This window comes from Peromyscus maniculatus, chromosome 18 (assembly GCF_049852395.1).
Source record: "Peromyscus maniculatus bairdii isolate BWxNUB_F1_BW_parent chromosome 18, HU_Pman_BW_mat_3.1, whole genome shotgun sequence".
Classification (NCBI taxonomy): domain Eukaryota; kingdom Metazoa; phylum Chordata; class Mammalia; order Rodentia; family Cricetidae; genus Peromyscus; species Peromyscus maniculatus.
This window is the reverse complement of record NC_134869.1, coordinates 42559641-42574411: the sequence shown is the minus strand read 5'-3', so window position 1 is coordinate 42574411 and position 14771 is coordinate 42559641. Positions and strand designations below refer to the sequence as shown.

Below are 14771 nucleotides of genomic sequence, written 5' to 3'. Positions count from 1 at the left end.
CCAGCCTGGTTCTAAATTTGCTAGGTTCAGAGGCAAATGCGTCTCTATGAGTTCGAGGTCAGCCTGGTCTACAAAGTAAGACCTTGTCTCAAAAACACAAGGTTAGGGGCTTGGTAGCCTATGTCTTTAATCCCAGCACTCAGGAGGCAGAGCCAGGTGGATCTCTAAGTGAGTTTGAAGCCGGCTGGGACTACAGTAAGAGTCCTTGTCTCAGACAAAACAAAAACCCTCACACGATTCTGTATTGCTGTTTTGCTGAGGATGGCTTTGAACTCTTGATCCTGTCTCCACCGCTCAAATGCTGGTGTGCAGGATGAAACCCAGGACTTCTTGTTTACTAATCAATCACTCTACCAGCAGAGCTACATTCCCACGCTGACTCTAAAAGGGGTGAATTTTAGAATATCTGAGAAAAGCTGGACGGTGGTGCACTTTTAACCCCAGCACTTAGGAGGCAGAGGCAGGCAGATCTCTGTGAGTTCAAGGCCAGCCTGGTCTACAGAGTGAGTTCCAGGACAGCCAGTGCTGCCATATGGAGAAACCCTGTCTCGAAACACGGCCCCCCGCCAAAAAAAAAAAAAAAAAAAAAAAAATCTGAGAAGTGCCAAAAATATCAGGCAAAGCGAACTGTGTGTTAAAGCTCTGCGTGTAACTCTGGCCGTCCTGGACCTCGCTCTGTAGCCCAGGCTGGCCTCGAACTCAGAGATCCGCCTGCCTCTGCCTCCCCCGGGCTGGGGGTTAGAGCGTTTTTTCCCTGGGGAGAACCGAACTTTCGCTGCCCTAAATCGTCGATTCCAAAATGAAAACAATTGGGACTTTAACACGGGCCACTTCTCTCCATCGGTGCGAACACACGGGCCCGGTGGCTGCAAATTCGCGTCTCGCTCGCTCGCCCGCTCGGCTGGAGGACGGATCCGGGGACGCGGGCTGCACCAGCTGCCGCTCCTCCGCCTACGCTCGGCCTCTGGGCGCGTCCCTCGGGGTCAAGGCCGCGGCTGGGCGGCTCCCGCCAGGCCCGCGCGTCCTCCCAGGAATTCACAGCCTCATTTCGGCCGCTGTCACCATAGGACGCCGGGACGACAGCTGCTCGGCTCGCTAAGGGAAGCGGAGGCTGCCAGGGCGGACGGGGGGCGGGGCCTGACCCGGAAGCGCGCGCTGGCCCCGCCCTCCCCGGCGTCCGGCTTCCCCCTGCCACCGGCGTGCGTCGCTGACGCTCTCGCCCGCTCTCCTTCCGCCGCCATCTTGGTGCCGCGCTCTCCGCACGGTGAGTGCCGCCGGCGCCTCCGCTCTCCATCCGCCGCCATCCTCCTCCGGGCCTCCGGGGCGGGCTCACGGGGCCGCGGGGCGCCCGTGTGCGGGGCTCCGGCGGCCGGGCCGGGGGCCTCGGCGTCCCCACGCCGTCCTCTCCCGGTGCGGTGCGGAGGGGGGGAAGGTCGGGCCTGCGCACAAAATGGGGCCCGCGGCTGGGGTCCGGGGACGAGCCGGCGGGGAGAGCGGGGCAGCGGGCCGCGGGCACGGACGCGGGAGCCACCGCGGCGGTAGCGGGCCAGGGCGGGCGCGGCCGGGCCCCGGGGGGAGGTTCGGGGGTCGCGGGCGCCCTGCGGCCGGGGACTGCCGGGGCAGGCGGCGTCCCGTCCCGTGCTCCGCTTGGCTCTTGGGAGCGGAAAGGACGGAGCCCGGGGGTCCCGGGCGCGGCGGCGCTGCTTGGACGGGCCGCGGGCCAAGCCAGCGCCTGCTGCAAGCTCGGGGTTGCCAGCCGGACCGTGGGCGCAGAGGCCGCGGTGGGGCCGCTGCTGCTGCTGCTGCCGCTGCCCTGGTGCGGCCCGGGGGGCTGGGGCCGCGGGGCGCCTGCCGTCGGCTCAGTGCAGCGGCCCCCGGGGCAGCTTCGGTCGCCATCTGAGGGCCGAGTCACGGGCGTCTCACGCGCTTCCCAGGAGTTTTTTTTTGGGGGGGACGTTGTCTCCCGGGGGCCTCGTGGTTGGTTTTCTGGCCGGCCCCCTCTCCCATGCAGGTTTTGTGTCTGTCTGTCTGTCTCCCGGATACTTGTCTCCGGACCGGGCAGGGGAATTCGCCCCCGGTTAATTCGGGCTTCCTGTTTGTCCCCTTCAGAAATGCCTGGTGAAGCCACAGAGACCGTCCCTGCCACAGAGCAGGAGTTGCCACAGCCTCAGGCTGAGACAGGTAAGGTGCCCCTTAGCTCTCTTGGCTGTTAATTTAAAATGGATCCTCAAAGCCGTTTGGTGGGTGGGCAGGATGATAGACTCGTTTCTGCCTTTTTGAGTTCACGGTCATTTAATAAAAGTTTTTTAAAATGGGGTCGTAGCTTTAGTACAAGTTTTAACTGCTATCTTGCCGGCGCTGGGGCACCACCTCAGAGGAAGAGAATAAAAAATGGTGTCTTTAAGATTTATGGACAGGTTCCCTAGCTTGCTGTGTGAGTTACACCAGCTGCTGGAAAAGCTCTTCTGTGGAATCTACACATCTTACAGGAAACCTGAGCAGGGCAGGGGCTGGGTGGCAGAGGCAGGCCAAGGAGACCTGAGCTTTGGTGAAGTTCTGGCCAGCAAGTGGCGTCCAGGTTTTAGTTAGCCGTGATTGGCACTGAGCCTCTCGTCACATGTCTGGATGAGATATGTGCTCCTTTTAAGCGTGTTCTAACGAGAGCCTCAGCCTAGGTTAGTTAAGTTGTAGGGATTGATAATGCTCAGATACTTGTAGTGTACTGGAATAGTTCCAATATATGGAACCCAGGGCTGAAATAGATGTGGCTTTCAACTGGAGTAGAATGTGGTGTGAAGATAGGCCTGAATGCTGGTTAGAACGTCTTCATGGGAAACTTGAACATGAAATGGTCATGCCGAGTCAGTTCTGCAGAACTAAATGAGGGGTGCCCTCTATCTACTTGGTCTTTAATTGTTACTCAATGGGCCGTTTCTGTTTTCTTTTGGATTTAAAGTTATTTATACTCAAGCATTGAAGTCCTTCCTCCCCACCTGTCTGATCTTAGCAGCTGAAGGGATTAGTCTGGCTGCTAGACCAGAAAGGAGGTGGGTGCCCTGACCTGGGAAACGGGCAGCCGGGAAAGGAGTGGTCTCTGGGGATCCGCAGCTGCCGAGCCAAACGAGTGAAATTCAGTTTACAAGTGTGGAGGCTGAAATTTACATGGATTTAGAATACTCTGGTTCCAGCTTTTAAAATTACTAATTTTAAAGCAGTCCTTAGTGTTGTTAAAGATAACAATTAGTCTGAGCTTGCACATGTTAGGTATTGAAGGCATACACGATGTCTGTAACTGTAATTAGTCTTACTGGAATGAATGAGGACAAATCAGGGCATTGGTTATAGTATAAAAGCAAGTCATGTGGATCTTGTCCTGCCTTTAGGTCCAGTAAAGCATATTCCATGTTTTAAATTCTAGTTAACATGTTTAGAAGTGTTTGCACTATAATTAGAAGGCTTTGGCCTACCAATTCTCCCGGAAAGACTGGTCCAGCCACCTACCTCCTTGTCCTATAAGAACTTGGGAATAAACTGGTTGAGTGGCTTGTGAGATTGGGTGTTGTGGATTTTTTATTAATATTTTCTAGCCTTTCTAGGTATTTATCGTTTGTTGGTTCTTTGATTTAATCCAGTGTTAGCTCAAATGGCAGAACCACCCCCACCCCCTTTTAGAAATCTTTTCAGTGCCAAATGGTGGTCTGTTTAAGTAGCATGTATGCTTTTCTCTAGATCAAGGGGTGGGAACCTGTATTTTTTTGTTTTTTATTTTTCATTATAATTCTCTTCTAAAGTGTGTCTTAACAGTTTGGCTAGTTTCATGATATAATTCCTACTTTCCCCTTCCTTGGGTCATAATTAATTTGTTACAATGTTTAAAGAGCTAATATTGCTGAAAAGGAGATAAGAGTATGGTATATAGACCACTCTGGTTGAGACTTGGTGTTTAATACTGAGTATTAAATGATGAAGAGTTTCAGCTCTAGGAGAACTGAGTTAGGCCAGGTATATACTTTCTAAAACTTACTCCAGCATAATCAGATCCCACCCTAAACCCTTTCGATTCCTCATGTTAGCACTGCTCAGAAAGCATTGGCCAACACCTGTAATCCTGGCAGAGATAGAGACAGCTAGACCCTTCTGGGTTCCAAGCCACCTGGGGCTACATAGTGAGGCCCTGTCTAAAAACAGAGCATTGGGAATAGTGTCAGTTTTGTGAAGGAAGGGGGAAGAAGGCATGTTCTCAGTCCACTCTAGGTTGGTCTTCTAGTCCCGGCTATTTAGGAAGCTGAAGCAGGAGGATTGTAAATTCAAGGCCAGCCTAAGGGTGGGACTATCTCAAAAAAGGGCTAAGGCTATATAGTAATCTTGCCTGTCATGTGTGAAGCCCTAGGCTTAATCCCCAGTAACAGAGGGAGGGTGTGGGCCTGTGCTCCCCATTTAGAGATGAGCTAGTCTCAGACCATTTGCCCCACCTTAAAATAGTTGGTTTATTTTTGTAGAACTTGGGAAATGAGAAGGATGTAGTCCACTTAATCACTGAAATATGTACAGGGAAAGTTGATATTGCTTGTCACCTTTTTCTAATCCTGTTTGGTGACCTTCATTCTCAGAGTTAAAACTCCTTTGTTTCCTGTGAGGCATGTTACCAACTTGGGCTGCACAACTCACCTTTTTCCCCTCCCTTTATCTCCGTTTATTATTTTGTTTTTTATTTTATTTTATTTTTGCTTTTCTCCAGCTGTGCTTCCTATGTCTTCAGCCTTGAATGTTACTGCTGCTTTAGGGCAACCTGGACCTCCCCCCCCTCCTTGCTCCCTGGCCCCCCAACAAAGCCCTCTAGTAACTGCTAATCAGCCTGCCCCCCTCCCTTCCCCCAGTACTTCCTCAGCCCCCTTTGAAGCCCCTTTTCCCCTGCCGTCTTCGGAGACAGCTGCCCCTCTGGGGACTGCCCCCCCTACTCCAACTTTCCTGCCTCACCTGATAGGGCCTCCCATCTCCCCGGCTGCCTTAGCTTTGGCCTCTCCCATGATAGGTCCAGCTCAGAAAGGTGCCCGGGCCTCCTCAGTCCCCTTGTCCCTGGTTGCCGTGGCTCCCCGCTCAGTTCAGAAGAGTCCTGTATCTCCACCTCACCCTCCCACCTCAGCTTCCTCAGCTGCTGTAGCTGAGCCTGGGCCATTGCCACCTCTTGCTCCTTTAGAACCAAAGGCCTCTACCAGTCAAGTCCCCTCTCAGGTAGTCCTGGGTCTGAAAGGTGTTGCCCCGAGTCCTCCAGATGTAATCAGTGCTTCTCCTGCCCACCTTGAAGCCCCCCTGGCCTCTGTTCCACCTGTTCCTCAAACACTGTCCATCACTCCAACCATCACTTCTCCAATCAAAGGCATCCCCATTTCCTCAGCTCTGACTCCACAAAGTATGTTAAGCCTTAACCTAAAGAGACCTGTTAGTTCACCTGCTCAAAACACTGTAACTCCCAGCACCCTCCCGGCCCCCCCTACTTCTCTGGGCTTGCATCTTCCACCTTTACATCACAGTTCTTTGGATCCTCCTATCCAGCCTTTACGTCAGTCAGGTCCTACAGCGAGTAACACCATTTCTGTAGGTCATTCTGCTGTTGAGGCATCCTGTCCATCTGAGAGATCTGCAGTTCCTCCCCTCCCTTCCTTCCAGGCAGGACTCCTTCCTTCCAGACAGGAGCTGGTTGCTGACTCTCTGGCAGCTCTTTCAGTGGGGGCTCCGTCTGTTGATGACGGCACCTCTGCTGTTACTGGTGTGCTCTGTGGCCCTCCTGGCTCCTCAGATGCAGCTGCTTCATTGTCTCCTAGAGCCTCTCTCATTCCCAAAGATCCTTCTAATGCCACTCAGCAGCCTTTGCTGACGACACAGATTCCTGCTTCTCAAAAAACTGCCTTCAAAGAAACTCCTGTCTGGTGTGTTGGAGCCGTCCAGCCTGCTCCGGATCACCCTTCTGCCACTTCTGCTGCACCTGCCCCTTCAGCGTCTCCTCCAGTCCCGTCAGGTCCTGCGGGTAGCAGAGACCCAGCTTCCCCTGCTGTTCTAGGAGTACCAGTTCCTCCTCTGCCAGCCACTGAAGGCCTTAGAAATCTCCCCACTTCAGTACTGGTAAATGTAGGCGCCCCCAGCTCTGCGGCCCAGGCAGGACTCCCTACCAGAAGAGACCCCACTCTGCTACCATTGGCCCTGACAGCACATAAAGAGTCTCCTCCTCCCAGTGCGTCCTCTTTGGGGGTACCTTCAGAAGACACTGTAACAAAGAAGGTTGCGGAAGGCCCTGCCCCTGTAGTGAGGGCAGCCCAGAGTGCTGACTCCCCAACTGCTGTTGTCAAAACAGACCCTGTCAGTCTGTCGGTCAAGTGTTCTCTCGCTGCTCCAGCAATGGCTCCATCTCTTCTAGAGTCTTCTGATCCCGAAGAGCTGGCTCTTAAGACTGCCAAAGGTACATCTGCTTCTAAAACATCCACTCCTACCACTTCACCTCTGGCTCCTTTAGCCTCTGAAGGTTGTCCTATGGCTCCATCTATGGCTTGTCCCCCCGCAAATGTTTCTGCTTCTGTGACCACTTTGGCATTGGCCCCTGAAATTCGCAAGTCTGTACACTTTCCCGCTCCTCCCCCAGCTGGGATTTCTTTTTCCGGTGCAAAGAAAGTTGATGTTGTTTCCTCTATGGCATCTTTGGCCTCCTCTCCTGAAGGGCACCCAGGAGACTCTGGTGCTTCTGTGTCTTTGAAAGGCACTCTGGTTTATCCAACTGATTCCCCATCTTTAGAGACTGGTGTGTCTCCTCAGACTAAAAGGCCATCATCTAAGAAGGGTTCTGCTATCCCAGATGTTTCTCCTGCAAACCTGTCATCTCCTCTTTCTCCACCTGAGCTTGCCTTCCTTCCTGGGGCTAGTCTTTCTTTTCAAAGCCCTAAAGACTCACTTAAGCTTTCTCCTGTTTCTCCGTCCTCCAAAGGGGCCCCTGTTCCTTCAACTGTGACTCCTCCCTTCCCTGAAGGGGCCCTAGTGGAGACTTCTACATCCCCCCAAAAGGTCCCAGCAGAAATTACTCCTTCCCCCCTAAAGACCACAGAAGCTACAGCTTCCAAACTGGTCTCTGTAATCCAGCCTCCCAAAGTGGCCCCTATTGTACCAGATGTGATTCCCACCTCTTCTAAAAAGACTCCAGTCCCCAAAGATAGTTCAGCAACCCTGTTGCTCCAAAGTGTCCCAGCTGTGACATCTTTGTCTCCCCCAAAGGCCCCTGCAGCCCCATCTCCTACTAGAGCCCCCATTGCTCCAACTGAGATTTCCCCTTCCCTCAAAAATGCCCCAACAACTGCAACCCCCAAAGAAGCTTTAGCAACCTTATCTCCCAAAGTTGCCACTGCTGTCCCAGGTTTGACTTCTCCCTCCCAAAAGACTCCAAAATCAATGTCCCCTAAGGATGCCTCAGCTATGCCTTCCAAAAAGGCACCAGAAGGTGTAGCTTCCAAAGTGTCAGCACCCCAGCTCCCCAGAGAGGCCCCACCTGCACCAGCTGTGGCTCCTCCCTCCCCACCAAAGTCTCCAGCAACTGAAGCATTCGGTGAGGCTCTAACAAGCCCACCCTCCAAAGGTACCCCTCCTGTCTTAGCTGAGGGTCCTACCTCCCCTAAAAGGGCTCCCAAAACTGCAGCCCCCAAAGAAACCCCACCCGAAGGGGTCACAGCTACGCCACTAGAGAGTTCACCGTCCCCAAAAAAGACCCAAAAAACTGTAGCCTCCAGTGAGAATTCAACCTCGTCCAAAGGGTCCCCTAAGATTGCAGCCCCCAAAGAAACTCCAACCCCTTCAGGCGGGGTCACCACTGTGGCACTGGAGATTTCTCCCTCCAAAACTGGAGCCCCAAAAGAAGTTCCTGTGACCCCATCTCTCAAAGGTGAACCTGCTACTCTAGCTCAGAGTCCTACCTCCCCTAAAAAGGCTCCCCAAACTACAGCACCCAAAGAAACTCCACCCGAAGGGGTCACAGCTGTGCCACTAGAGATTTCTCCATCCCCCAAAAAGTCCTCAAAAACTGTAGCCCCCAAGGAAAATTCAGCAACTCCATCCCAAAAAAAGTCCACAAAAACTGCAGCCCCCAAAGAAATTTCAACTGCACCTTCTGAAGGGGTCAGTGCTGCTCCATCGGAGACTGCTCCTTCCCCCAAGAAAGCCCACAAAACTGCAACCCAGAAAGAGGGGCCTGGGACCCCATCTTCCATAGGTGCCCCTAATACCCTAGCTCAGAGTCCTGCCTCCCCTAAAAAGGCCCCTAAAACTGCAGCCCCCAAAGAAACCCCAGCAACCCCATCTGAAGGCATCACAGCCGTGCCGGTGGAGATTCCTCCCTCCCCTAAGAAGGCCCCCAAAACTGCAGCCCCCAAAGAAACCTCAGCAACCCCATCTGAAAGCATCACAGCCGTGCCGGTGGAGATTCCTCCCTCCCCTAAGAAGGCCCCCAAGACTGCAGCCCCCAAAGAAAGTTCAGCAACATCCCCAAAAAAGACCCCTAAAACTGCAGCCCCCAAAGAAACCCCAGCAACCCCATCTCCTGAAGGCATCACAGCCATGCCGGTGGAGATTCCTCCCTCCTCTAAGAAGGCCCCCAAGACTGCAGCCCCTAAAGAAACCCCAGCAACCCCATCTCCTGAAGGCATCACAGCCATGCCAGTGGAGATTCCTCCCTCCCCTAAGAAGGCCCCCAAGACTGCAGCCCCTAAAGAAAATTCAGCAGCATCTTCCCCTAAAAAGGCTCCTAAAACTGCAGCCCCCAAAGAAACCCCAGCAACCTCATCTCCTGAAGGCATCACAGCCGTGCCGGTGGAGATTCCTCCCTCCTCTAAGAAGGCCCCCAAGACTGCAGCCCCCAAAGAAAATTCAGCAGCGTCATCTCCCAAAAGGCCGCCCAAAACTGCAGCTCCCAAAGAAACCCCAGCAACCCCATCTCTCGAAGGGGTCACAGCTGTTCCACTAGAGATTTCTCCATCCTCCAAAAAGTCCTCAAAAACTGCAGCCCCCAAAGGAGCTTCAACTCCATCTTCTGAAGGGGTCACAAATGCGACACAGGAGAGCTCTCCTTCCCCTGGTACCCTAGCTGAGAGTCCTGCCTCCCCTAAAAAGGCTCCCAAAACTGTAGTCCCCAAAGAAACCTCAGCAACACCATCCCCCCAAAGGGCTCCCAAAACGGCAGCCCCCAAAGAAACTCCGGCCATGCCACTAGAGACTCCTCCCTCCCCCAAAAAGACCTCAAAAACTGTGACCCCCAAAGAAACCTCAGCGACGTCATCCCCCCAAAAGGCCTCTAAAGCAGCAGCCCCATCTTCTAAAGGGGTCACAGTTGCCCCACTGGAGACTCCTCCTTCCCCCAGAAAGACCCCTAAGCTGTCAGGACCCAAAGAAACGCCCACAGTCCCATCTCCCGAAGGGGTCACAGCTGGACCACTAGAGATCCCTTCATCTCCCAGAAAGGCCCCCAAAATGGCAGGCCCTAAAGAAATTCCAGCAAAACCATCTCCCGAAGGAGTCACAGCTGTACCCCTGGAGATTTCTTCCTCCAAAAAGACCTCAAAAACTGCTGTCCCTAAAGAAAATGCAGCAGTATCATGCCCAAAAAAGTCCCCCAAATCTGCAGCACCCAAAGAAACTTCAACCCCATCTCTTGAAGGGGTCACTAGTACTCCATTGGAGACTGCTCCCTTTCCCCAAAAGGCCCCTAAGATGGCAGGACCCAAAGAAGCACCAGCAGTATCTGGGGTCACCATTGCACCACAGGAAAACCCTCCCACCCCACAGAAAGCCTCAGCTTCTGCAGCCTCCAGAGCCATCCCTGCTGACAGGCAGGGGGTTTCTGGCTTCCCCAGGGAGACTCCAGTAACCACGCCTGCTCCCCCAGTCAAGAACCCTTCCCCCCATAAAAAGGCCCCAATGCCTGTAGCTCTTAAAGAAGCTCCAGCAGCGCCGTCTCCCGGTGCTGCCCCGGCTGTGATTCCTCCCTCCCCATCAAAGAGTCCCAAAACACCATCGTCCAAAAAGGCACTCAAGAATTCAGCCCCCAAAGAGGGTCCGGCACGTCCCTCCCTTGACGTTGCCACCACCTCCCTGCCAGAGATGGCTCCCTCTCCGCCAAAGGCCCCGGCAGCCCTGTCTCCTGGAGGTGCTTCCACTGCCCCAGCTGTGGCTCCCCTTTCCCCCAGCCCCCCCAGTAAGACCCCAGCTCCCACATCTCCTGAAAGGGCCCTCATTGTCCCAGCTCCTAAAAAGGCCGCAGCAACGGAGACTTCCAAAGAGATTTCAACAGCTCTATCTCCCCAAGGGGCCCCTGCTATCTCTTCTGTGGCTCCTGTCTTCCCCAGAGAGGTACCAACATCCTCATCTTCCCAGAGGGCTCCAGCCCCCAAGGAGACCTCAGCAACTTCAACCTCCACAGGAGTTCTTGCCCCCACCGTTAACGCTCCTTCAGCTCCAAAAGAGGCCCCATCCTCCAAAGGGCCCTCTACTCTCCCATCTGTGAGTCTCCCCTCTAAAGAGGTCTCCATTCTCTCCTCCATCACTTCTTCCTCCCCCAAAGACCCCCCTACTCCCCCAGCCTCTGTCACAGGTAGCACAGGGACTGTTGGCCCTCAGGCATCTGAAACGCTCCCGGCAAAGAAAGACCCTCCAGAAAGTGCTCTGGTCAGCACTGCTCCCCTTCAGAAAGGCCCAAGAGCCAAGAAGAACTCTGCTTCCCCTAAGTGCTCAGATCCCTCCGCGAAGAAAGATACAAAGGGCCTCCTTTCTGCAGTAGCTCCAGCCCCTCTGACAGTCTCTGTGGAGAAAGACTCGCCAAAAACTTCAAAAGCTCGGCCTGTTTTCCCTGCAAAAGACAATGATTGTCTCCATTCCCCAAAGAGTCCTGTGGATGCTTCTCCTGAGTCTCAGATCACTCCCCCTCTGGCAGCAGTTACTTCTGACAAAGCCCTTCCTGAAGCTGGGTCAGCAGCATCTGGGGCTCCAAAGCCTACCCCACCAGCCTCCCTGACTCTTGCTCCCTCCCCAGTTCCCCCTCTGCTTCCTAAACAGCCATTTCTTCAGTCCTCACCTGGGTCAGTGCTGGAATCATCCTCTAAGCTCCCAGCCCCTGCTGATGAGGATGAGCTGCCGCCTCTGATTCCCCCGGAAGCAGTCTCTGGGGGAGTGCCTTTCCAGCCGGTCCTCGTCAACATGCCCACCCCCAAACCTGCTGGGATCCCTGCCCCAGCCCCCTCTGCCAAGCAGCCTGTTCTGAAGAACAACAAGGGTATTTGCCTTGGTTTGCCGTGTGCATGGTGTGTTGGCCACACCCTCTGGGGCTGCCCACCAGTACTAACTAGGATGCGTCGCTTGTCCAGTACGTCTGCTTGGCTGTGGGCTAGTCCATAGAATGACAACTAAGTGTAGACGCTCTAGGAATGTGGAACTAAATCTTGGTTTCTATCATCTCAGATAATACTGTGAGCCAGGCTAAGCCCTGGGTCTAACCACCCTTTATGGCCTGCCTGAGCTGATAGTGAAAACCAAGACCACCAGGCCTTTAGTGTACTCTGATTCCTACCACACCACTAACCCTGTCCCTGGGCCTGGAGTTTGCTTTTTTAAAAATAAACAGAAGGGAAAGCTTGAAGCTGTTTTGTTTTGTTTTAGACTTAGTAACTACCAGTTGCCCAGGGACTTCCTTTTCTTAAAAACGTAGAGACGTGTTTTTTCCTGACCTATGAATGGTGTGGGTGTATGCTTTCTTCCCCTTCCAGTAGAATTTACTGATGCTTGGCCTTTCAATTGAAGGAAAATTAAGATGTATGAATTGTATTTGGAAGTGGGGGAATCACGGGTCTGTATCTAGTAGAGGTGAGAACTGTTAGAGCTTAACAACATGGAGGCATTCCAGTGATGGGTGAAATTCTTTCAGTGACTGGTTTGAAAGGCAGACTGTGTGTACACAGCTGCTTCTGACCTTCCAACCTCATTTTAAAGGGTTTCCACTTAATTGTATTAAAAGATGCCTTTTGTCTAAACATTTCTGGGTGACTGGGCTGGGGGTAAAATTTGGAATCACGTGATGCTTGGTGTTTGTGCCAAGAAATGGAGACCTTGGGGAGAGAAGACAGTCACTGCCTGTTAGCCGCCTGCAGTGTGGTGACTGTCCCCCGTCTCTGAGAATGTTCCTTCAATGGAGTCCTACAAGTTGGAGGCCTCGGGCTGGGTCGTAGAAGGCATTTAGCTTCGTAAGGCCTTGCATAAAGCAGCGGGAGCTAGTTCAGGCAGGCCATGATGAGGTGCCACCTTTTAAAATTCTATTGTAACTAAAAGTTTTCTGTCATCTTAGGGTCAGGAACAGAATCCGACAGTGATGAATCAGTACCAGAGCTCGAGGAACAAGACTCCACACAGACAACCACACAACAAGCCCAGGTACTTGTTCTCTTAATAATTTACATTGAGTCAGGAAAGTACTAGAAGACAAGTGTCGTAGCCAGGACCTATAATCTGAGACCGAGGTGTTGAGTAAAGCCATGTCTCAAAAAAAGGGAGGGTCTGGAGAACCAAGATTGATTATAACAGACATGACTGTTTGAACTGTGAATTTTTGTAAAGCAAAACCACATGGAAACAAGCATCCTAAACTTGGGATCTGTTCAACTCAAAACTCTTGTCTTCTCAGCTGGCTGCAGCAGCTGAAATCGATGAAGAACCTGTCAGTAAAGCAAAACAGAGTCGGAGTGAGAAGAAGGCCAGGAAGGTAATGCAGTGGAGTATTATTTTAGCTGTGTGCATTTCTTTGGCTCCGTGAAGCTCTGCTACTGTGCCTAAAACACCGATGGTCTAATAAAGAACTGGCCCATAGCAAGGCAGGAGAAAGGATAGGCTGGGCTGACAGGCAGAGAGAATGTATAGACAGGGAAAAATCTGGGATTGGAGAGCTAGCTAGCAGCCAGAGGAGGAGGACTTCAGGGGCAGCCCTACAGCAAGCCACGGAGTAAGAGTAAGATTTACAGAAGCAAGAGAACAGGAAAAACACAGAGGCAAAAGGTAAATGGGATAATTTAAGTTAAGGAAAGCTGGCCAGAAACTAAGCCAAGCTGGGCATTCATAATTAAACATGAGCCTCCATGTGTGATTTATTTGGGAGGTGGGTGGTGGGCTCCACAAAAGAGTAAAAAAAACCCAACAACAAGGTAAGGTGGAGTTATCAATAAGGATTGAAGTTCTGGGGTGCAGGACACCAAGGCAGAAGGATTAGGCATTAAGGGCTAGCTGTGGAGGAAGTTCAGAGCTAGTTTAGGGTACATGGGACTGTCTCCACAAATAAGGCACCATGGTACAACTGGTAATTGCTGCAGCTGAAAACACTCAACTAGTCTTCCCTTAATAAATTTAACCCAGGAAAAGTGCTGTGGGTGTTGAATGTGATATTATGTTTGTTTGTTTCTTTTTTTAAGCTGCTTCTAAAGTTAGAAACTTAATGTTCTTTTCTCTTCTTTAGGCTATGTCCAAACTGGGTCTTCGACAGGTTACAGGGGTTACTAGAGTCACTATCCGGAAATCTAAAAATATCCTCTTTGTCATCACAAAACCAGATGTCTACAAGAGCCCAGCTTCAGACACCTACATAGTTTTTGGAGAAGCCAAGGTTGGTGAAGGGTGAGGGTTTGGGGTGATTTGCTCCAGACCAGTATCACTGTTATTTGGGGTCAGATGTTTGGCCCCTTCTCATGCAGTTGTGATACCAAAAATCTCTAGACACAGCTGCTTACTTCTTCCTACAGTGAGTCCAAAGTGAGGGCAAATACTCTGTTAACAAACAGTGCATGGCCTGAGGTGCGGTTTCTACCTAGACAAACAGATGTACTCATGTGCCTCTGTTCTCTGCCCTGTAGATTGAAGATTTGTCTCAGCAAGCACAGTTAGCAGCTGCTGAGAAGTTCAAGGTTCAAGGTGAAGCTGTTTCAAACATTCAGGAAAATACTCAGACTCCGACTGTACAAGAGGAGAGTGAGGAGGAAGAGGTATGCCACAGTCTTGTGAACTTTTATTTAGTCTGTCTGTGTTGGCAGATTGTGCTTCAAAACACTGCTGAAGTTGTTCTTTATTAAGACTCTCTTCCCCCCTTAGGTTGATGAGACAGGTGTGGAGGTTAAGGACATAGAACTGGTCATGTCACAAGCAAATGTGTCACGAGCAAAGGCGGTCCGAGCCCTGAAAAACAACAGTAATGATATTGTAAATGCTATTATGGTAAGTGGCCCGTCTCTGTTCCTTCCCTCCCCGTCACTTAGGAGGCTTCATTCCAAAGCCTGAGATGCCTTAGAATATAATGACCTGTTTGCCTGTAAACGCCTCTAATATCTTTTTCCCCCCTTTTACAGGAATTAACAATGTAACTATTTGACAGCAAGGACACTTCCATTCTCCGCCTCCCCCCTCCCTTTTTTGGTGTTTCGAAAGTGGAACTACAGCTTGGTTTGAAATTTGTACTGTTTCTATCACTAATAAAGCTATGGCTTCTTGTTGGATGAACTCACTAGGTGCTTGGTCTCTTCCCTGAAAGTAAATTGAAGGTGCTCAATTTTAATACTACCACCACCTTCAGGCGTGTGTGTGTGTGTGTGTGTGTGTGTGTGTGTGTGTGTGTGTGTGTGTGTGTGTGTGTACGTACACTATGTAGACGATTATTTTTAAAAAAAAATTTTGTTGATCTGGACAGGCATAGTGGTGCATGCCTTTAATCCCAGCGT

The 14771-nt window shown here is 51.8% G+C and overlaps 1 protein-coding gene across 3 annotated transcripts; it reads left to right on the top strand.

Moving 5' to 3' along the window:
• Positions 1-1108: 1108 nt before the first annotated feature.
• Naca (nascent polypeptide associated complex subunit alpha) lies at positions 1109-14553 on the top strand. 3 transcript variants are annotated; one of them, XM_006987362.4, is made up of 9 exons: positions 1109-1264; positions 2110-2181; positions 4739-11296; positions 12362-12447; positions 12698-12775; positions 13520-13666; positions 13914-14042; positions 14149-14271; positions 14403-14553. In XM_006987362.4, exons 2-9 carry the CDS (start codon positions 2112-2114, stop codon positions 14415-14417), a joined length of 7206 nt encoding a protein of 2401 aa, XP_006987424.3. In that variant the 5' UTR covers positions 1109-1264; positions 2110-2111; the 3' UTR covers positions 14418-14553. The 3 variants fall into 3 exon arrangements, with proteins under 3 accessions (XP_006987424.3, XP_006987426.1, XP_076410151.1); XM_006987364.4 differs by lacking the exon at positions 4739-11296 and having other exon boundaries at positions 1134-1264; XM_076554036.1 differs by lacking the exons at positions 1109-1264; positions 4739-11296 and adding an exon at positions 1388-1410.
• Positions 14554-14771: the final 218 nt, after the last annotated feature.

Bases quoted from the DNA above. Each gene is read 5' to 3' on its own strand.
- Naca (XM_006987362.4), top strand. From the start codon at position 2,112: ATGCCTGGTGAAGCCACAGAGACCGTCCCTGCCACAGAGCAGGAGTTG. The intron at 11,297-12,361 runs GTATTTGCCTTG...CTGTCATCTTAG, and splicing joins TGTTCTGAAGAACAACAAGG to GGTCAGGAACAGAATCCGAC. The intron at 12,448-12,697 runs GTACTTGTTCTC...TTGTCTTCTCAG, and splicing joins CAACCACACAACAAGCCCAG to CTGGCTGCAGCAGCTGAAAT.